Source organism: Felis catus, chromosome D1 (genome assembly GCF_018350175.1).
Source record: "Felis catus isolate Fca126 chromosome D1, F.catus_Fca126_mat1.0, whole genome shotgun sequence".
Classification (NCBI taxonomy): Eukaryota; Metazoa; Chordata; class Mammalia; order Carnivora; family Felidae; genus Felis; species Felis catus.
In genome coordinates this window covers 106261985-106269449 of record NC_058377.1, presented here as the reverse complement: position 1 = coordinate 106269449, position 7465 = coordinate 106261985, and the positions used below count along the sequence as shown (strand labels likewise).

At 43.1% G+C, this 7465-nt stretch overlaps 1 protein-coding gene across 5 annotated transcripts; it reads right to left on the bottom strand.

Annotated features, from left to right (window-relative positions):
• Positions 1-200: 200 nt before the first annotated feature.
• TTC9C (tetratricopeptide repeat domain 9C) lies at positions 201-7245 on the bottom strand. 5 transcript variants are annotated; one of them, XM_006937430.5, is made up of 4 exons: positions 7095-7245; positions 6242-6536; positions 3107-3289; positions 201-964 (listed from the first exon to the last, which is right to left on the bottom strand). In XM_006937430.5, the coding sequence occupies exons 2-4, from the start codon at positions 6477-6479 to the stop codon at positions 870-872; spliced, it is 516 nt and encodes a 171-aa protein (XP_006937492.2). In that variant the 5' UTR covers positions 6480-6536; positions 7095-7245; the 3' UTR covers positions 201-869. The 5 variants fall into 5 exon arrangements, with proteins under 5 accessions (XP_006937492.2, XP_006937491.2, XP_006937490.2 ...); XM_006937429.4 differs by having other exon boundaries at positions 7012-7170; XM_006937428.5 differs by lacking the exon at positions 7095-7245 and adding an exon at positions 6631-6837.
• Positions 7246-7465: the final 220 nt, after the last annotated feature.

Here is a 7465-nt window from a genome sequence, read left to right as displayed (position 1 = left end):
ACAGACTGATGTTTTTATCCTGCTCTTTCATGGTATTGTTTCAAGAAGACACAGCAACCTGTCCATTCCGCCCCACCCTTTTTTTTAGAGAAATGAGCATACTATAGATATGCACCTGTTAAAAAAGAAAATGCTTACTTAGGTTTTGGGGGGTTTTTTGGCACGAGGCTGAAGAATTATTAAATACTTAAATGCTTGACTCAAGGTTTTAAGATAGAAGAGTTTAATGAAAAAAATAAATAAGCATATTGTATGAATGATCTGAGTATGAACAATACCAGGGACTAGAAATTATCACCAGAAAAAATAGGAACCAGATACTTTTGTGGGGGGGAAGGTCTGAATGTACATAAGGAATTTGATTTAATCAAAATGGTTAATTTCAAGTCGTTTAAGTCATGTGGGTCCAACTTGTAATTGTCTATTTTCACAAAAAAATATATTTCCCGGATTGTGGCCTATGTAACTTTGGCTTTGGGAAGCTGAGGAACCAAAGAAAAAACTTTGTGATCATGATTTCATCCTTATGAGCTTTTTCCTCTGTATATGGACACATCTAACAACATCTATCGTTAAAATCTATGCCATAGACAGGATTATTTCACATATAGCTGATTGTATTTCTCAAAGCAAACATCTCCAAGAATATCACGTATGGAAAGCTATACAAATACGTAGATGGACAGGCAAAAAAAAAAAAGACACAGCCTGCTTAAGTGCCAGAGAGTTTGTGCAGAGCTAGAAAGAAAACAGAAATCCACGTGGGTCAGAGGTATGGGGTTAATTTCTCTTGCTGAGGCTCAGGTTTCCCCTCGATGGGTCTTTAATGGTTCACCTAAGTTCAAGTAGAGGAGCGTCTTTCTTCTTTGTTAACCAAACATGCCCAGGTACAGCTGCTTCTCCTTCTGATGGTAGCTACTGAGTTCCGACTGAGTTAGCTGGAGGTACCGCCGGACATTGGCGTCTTAGAATAGGGCAAAGGAGGCAATTAGAGACACAGTTAGAACATGATCACACCTTGTGGTAGGAAAGGATTGTTCACACACTTCTTTCCCCGCCACAACTTCTGACTTTTAGAGAGTCAGATATTTTTTAGGCGTGGATAAAAATAATAAACAAGTCCCTTTAAAACGTTCAAAACAAACATACTGATTATGAATACTTAGGGAAAATACCAAGTTATTGTCACTGGTTTAAGCAAGTTAGCATTTTTACCCCCCACTTTAGGGATGAGGTTATTTTACAAAAATAGATCAGAGATAACCGCAAAGGACATTCCAAATAAACGATAAAAACCAGCACTATTATTTTGAATCAAGACTCCAATCTTTCGAAGGACTTCCTATAGAAAGTGGGTTTGAGGAGAACCAGATTACTGAATCTGGAATCATTTGAGCTTACTTATTACTGATTCTGTAAGTATCAGAATAAATATATTCTCTGGGAAAATAAGTTTGTTCCTATCTATAAAACATGCAGAGTATTGTTTACTCTCCAAAGTCCGGGAATCTTCCTGTGAAGAAATACACATAAGCATGGGTATATGACTTTAAATGCTATTTTGGCCCTTCTTTGATGTGACCTCTTCTCTATCTTTAGTTGCGGGGTTTGTTCTGCCAGGCCTCAGGTTGATTTCTGGGGTATTAAGGATGATTTGATAGTTCTCTAGCTGCATTCGTGGGACGAGGCGAGCCTAGGGTCGTCCTACCCTGCTGCCATCTCCCCAACCCCACACATACTTCTGATTTTAAAAATCTTTCTAAGATCTGAATAGATCACAACTATTCTTTGCAACAGTCAATCTCACTCATTAATACCACTTTGAATAAAAAAAAAAAAATCTCTGACCAGGGAGAAAAATCTCTGTACAGTCAGGGCTGGCTGGTTCTTAATCTGATAATGAAAAAGAGCTTGAAGAAACAGTTATTGTTACAGCAGAGCCTCTAAAATACTCTACATGGGTGCAGTTCATCTATGTACTTGAAGGTAAGAGACACGAACAAATGCCTCATGTTTTATGTCTTTATTAATTCACAGCGGCTTTCCCATTCATTCGTTTCAGTTTGATTTTAAAGATTTTAAAGGTTTTATTTTTAAGTAATCTCTACACCCACCATGGGGGCTCGAAACCCACATCCCTGAGATCAAGAGTCACCTGCTCCACCGACTGAGCTAGCCAGGTGTCTCCCCCTCTCCCAATCATTTAGAGAATTTTTGCTGCATCGTAACCCTGGGGGACCCTCTACCTCTAGCATCTAGTAGCCACTCTGAGCCAGAATGCAAAATGGGAGATCATTTTCAGTGCTGAACCACCAACACAGGAGTGAGTCTGTTATCCGCTTCGTGGTATCTCTGCCTTGGAAACAAGTAGCAAGTCTCAAATTCTCTCTAGGTAGGCCTGCCCCTTTTCTGGGTCATACCTGGGCTTAGCGGAGCTAAAAGAATAAAATCATAGCTAAAGCAAAGGCCAGACCCAGCTGGGGAACTGGCAGAAAGGAGGATCAACAAGTATATTGATTGGAATACAGATCCTATTTCAGTTACAATCTCGGAACAGAAACTTGAAAAACAATGCTTTACAATCTCTTTCACCGGGGGAAGGAAGGGAGATGGTGTGTATGCCTGTTGAAGCATAATACTTCTGGAGGGTGTATAATATTGCGTTCTTGTGGAGGCAAGAATACAGGAATAGAAGAAGGCCAGTTTCTCAAACACCTCTTCAGACTTTTTGAATTTTGAACTATATGAATATATTATTACCTAGTCGAAAAAATTTCAAGGGGCGCCTGGGTGGCTCAGTCAGTTAAGCACCCGGCTCTTGATTTTGGCTCAGGCCATCATCTCACAGTTCATGAGATAGAGCCCTGCATCGAGCTCTGCGCTAACAGCGTGGAGCCCGCTTGGGATTCTCCTTCTCCTTCCCCCTCTCTCTGCCCTGTACCCTGTTCGTGTGCATGCATGTGCTCGCTCGCTCTCTCGCAAAATAAATAAACTTTTTAAAAATTCAGTAAATTGAAAAAAGTAAAATAAATCCCCCCTTCCACCGACACCACCCCAGCAAGACAATTTCCTTTGTCCTTACCACTTCGGTCCCCTTCTCTCTCACCTTTTGGCTGCCTGTTGACAGCAGCCAGGAGGTAGTGCTGAGCCTGGTCATAGTCCTGCAGATGAAAAAAGGCCACTCCAGCCCGATACAAGGCCTTGGCATTATCAGGCTGTCGTTCCAGCACTTTCTGACTGTATTCTTTCACTCGTTCGTAGTTTACTGGCTCCATCTGAAGGAGACAGGCTAACAGGCCAAATGAAAAGAAGACAGAAGAGCAAAGAGGGACTTATTACATGAAGTTCTAGTGGCCAACTCAAGGCTGCATCAAACAGAGGACGATACCAACAACATTCACTCACCCAACTAATACATCCAAAGGTCTACCATGTGCCAGACTTTCTTCTAGGCACTGGGGATGCAACAGTGGACAAAAGCTTTACATGCCTTCTAATCAACTTTAATATCTACTGAACGCTTATTATGTGCCTACTGGTGGGTTAGGCCCAGCTATAAAACTGACAGGAACATACTTTAAAATGTATTTAAAATTCTTCTTCTCTGTTTCTCTTCTACCCAAGGCTCTCCATCTTGAGCCCTCCATCTAACCACAATTATCACACTGCAGCTTTACAAACAACAATGGCTGCCATCAATTGTGTGAGGAAATAGCACACGGTGCTTTGTGCTTTATCTCATTTAATCTTCTCATCCACGTTACGAAATTGGTTAAGTGTTACTATCTCCATTTAGTGGACAAAGAAATCAAGGCTCAGAGACGTAAAGGAACTTGTCGAAGATCCTACAGCTTCTGGGTGGAATAAGAAATTTGAACCAAGGACTCTCTAATTCCCAAATCGTCATTTTTAAAAAAAATTTTTAAATGTTTTTATTTACTTTTGAGACAGAGAGAGACAGAGCATGAGCAGGGGAGGGGCAGAGAGAGAGGGAGACACAGAATCCGAAGCAGGCTCCAGGCTCTGAGCTGTCAGCACAGAGCCTAACGCAGGGCGCGAACCCACAGACTGCAAGATCATGACCTGAGCCGAAGTCAGACGCCCAACCGACTGAGCCACCTAGGCGTCCCCATCATTAAAAATGATAATATATTACTTCACTATTCCCTTGGATTACATAATGGGACTTTGAAATCCAAATCTGTTTAGGAGACAATGCTCAGCCTTTCTATAATTAAGAAGGGAAACGTGCTCCCTATTTCATGACTGTAGGAATTAAACACAGTATTATTTAATCACGGTGCTGAGAAGAAAGGAGAATCAGGGCTTCCGAGGACATTAAAGGGCCTGGGCTTATGTCTGCATCCCTTCTACAACATCCCCACCAAGTGGTCATATGGTTTATACTCAGCTAACCCATTACTGTAGCTTCATTCATTATCTGACAACTGGTTCTGCAGCACCGACCACAGGCTAGGGAGAGCTAGGAGCAATGGGTAAGAGGAACAAGACAGACTTCTTGATGAGTAAACACCACTCGAATCCTAGTCCCCAAGTAGAAGGAGTACACAATAAACAAATGGATTTTCTAAATTGCTTTGAAAAAAAAAAAAAAAAACCCAAAAAACAAAAAAACAGAACTGTATTGGGATGAAGTGAATGAAGCCAGAGTCACGCTTGATTACAGAAGCCTCTTGAAGAAAGTGACTTTTGACCCAAGATCTGAATGACAAGGGTCATTCAAGGGACGGGGCCTTCTAGCTGAGAAAGAAGAAATTCTATAAAGCTGGAAGGTAGAAATGTGTTTTGCAAATTCCGTGTATTGGAGGAGCCAGACCATGTCAGGCCCTGAAGGTGAGGGTCAGAGTTTGGGTTTTTTCCCTAAGTCTAATGAAATGCCATTGGAGGATTTTCGGCAGCAAGCCCATCTCATTACCTTATCGGTAAAATGGGGATAATCACAAGTATCTTGTAGAATTTGAAGATGAGAGATATTGTACATAAACTGCCCCACGTGTTACAGGCACTCAATAAGTGAAAATGGCTAATCCAGTAAGTTCTTTATGGAGCATCTCCCAAGCACTCCCAAGTGGACGCTCTGTGGATGGCTAAGCCATAGGCTTTGACTTCAGGTCCACCTGGAGAGTGAAGACACTGGCTGATCACTCTCTTTAAAAGGGAACATTCCCATGCCTGTGGCACTCACTGTGCCCATCTGCTTTATTCCTTTCCACAGCACTTGCCATCTTCCGATATAATATGTATGTTACCTTTGTTAATTGTCCATCTCTCTTACTTGAATATATGTTCAAGAGAGCAGCACTCTTTACCTTATTATACTCCTATATCCTTAGTACCCAATAAGTAATTGAACTTAATGAATTGAAACATTAGCTACCATAATTACTTTTGTTACCTGAATCTGAGAGTAGCACTGGACTCACACTGTAAAAAAGCTAGATTTTCACCAAACCATAGCGGAAAACTACTGTAGTAAAAAAAAAAAAAAAAAAAAAAAAAAAAAAATCACTTTTAAACAACCATTACGAAGTATAAAAACTAACCCTAATCATTTCCATAGCCTCAGCTGGGGTCATTAGAACGCTTTAATATACTCCAAAATAATTTAATTAGCTCCATGATTATTTTGCCTGCCATAGAACAGACCTATGCGAAGTCTCCTTTCTTTTAGTAGATCAATCCTAGTGATACAGATTCTGGCATCCATCTCTTCACCCAAGTTCATATGGAGATGGGAGATCCTAGTTATCCAAGAACTGATTTAAAGGAAGGAGAAAAAAGAAGAAAAGCTGTCCAAACATCTAATAATGTCTCACACCACCCGCTGGAGCAAATGCCTTCTTTCCTCTATTATAAATATTAAAGAAACAATGCCCTAAACATAAGTTCAGTGTTTTTTCTAGAGCGTGCAAAATTCCCTAAACCTATCAGCATCACCTGGAAATTTGTTAGAAATGCAAATCGGTAGTGCCTCTCCCACTCAGCTCCATTGAATCGGAATCTCTAGGGGTGGGGCTGAGTTAACCGACTCTCCAGGTTAAGTTTGAGAAGCATGGCTCTATAGAAACTCATTTAGAGGCCCACAGGGTGGAAATGTATTTCGATTCATGGCAGAATAAGTACATGACAGCAGAAAAGCACACCCGTGCTTTTCCCTAATGTTCACAGATTTTCATGTGCCTGCCCTGATACTCTACCCACCCTTCAGCCCTGTTCTTACCAGCTAGATTGTTGTAGCAGTCTGTCTGGGTGGTGTGCAGTATGTTCTCTTGTTCAGGTGTGAGGGCCGGGCCCTGAGGTCCTAGATTAGGTATCGGGGAGGGCAGACTTGGATCCAGACCCCGCAGCTGAAGCAGAGCTCGATGGTACCTACTTACAGCATCTCGGTACTTCCCTTCTCGGTAACGTTGGTTCCCTTTCTCCTTGTACAGTTGAGCCTCCTGCAGGCGCTTCTCCATAACTCTTTGTCGCCCAGAGCTCTTGTGGAATTGGGACGCGAAAGAGCAATTGGAGCTCTGGAGATGGGAACAAAACAACTGATTTAGATAGCCGATTTAAGAAGGCAGGAAATTAGCCTTCTCCAGCACGCCCCCCGGGAATGAGTTTTACTTGTCTCTTCTCTGTAGTAATTTTCAATCTTTAAACGTACAGGACTAATCAGGGAGAGGATGTGGGTACAGCAAAGCCAGAGATTAAGTGATTTCATAAAGAGGAGACTCCGGGGTGAACAGACCCTCCCGAAAAAGGAAGGGCCGGACTAAGGAACTGTGGCAGGCGTGGGAATGCCGGCGGAATTTGCTTCCTCCTTTCTCTTGGACACACCTTCTTGACCCGGAAGTGGAAGGGAATAGGCGGGGACAACTGCTAAAAGAGGTCTACGGGGCTTGCCACCACTCCTGGTCTTTTTTTGCGCGTATTAAATAAACATTTGTTTATGTCGGCATCAGAAGCTGGGGACCGAGCTGAATGTGGTTTGTGCAACCAACTCACAGGCTTAAGCTGGCGCGGCCGCAGAGCAGCTCAGTTACAAGCACACCAAGCTCCGCGGCCAACCCCTCGCCCTCTGCAAATACCCAAGCACGGAAGTCTCCCCCTCGGCTTCGGTTTACGGGCGGAAGCACTTAGACGACCGGGACCGATGTCTCGGCAGTTTGGTATCTGAAGGGTCGCGCGCAATGCGCCACACCGTCCAATCAAAAGCGGCCCTGGAAAAATAATCCCGCAGAAGCGACCCCGCCTCTACAGCCCCCTGCAGATCAACCCGCGGCGGGGGGGGGGGGGGGGGCGGCGGGGAAATCTCCCGTCAGCTTCGCCAATTGGAAGAATCCGGCCGATCACGGATGACCAATCAGAATTGCAGATGACGATTCAAGTTGGCCAATAAGAAAGCTAAAAGGCGAGGTCCGGGCGTCTGTTGCTGGGTAGATAAGTTAAAGGATTCAGA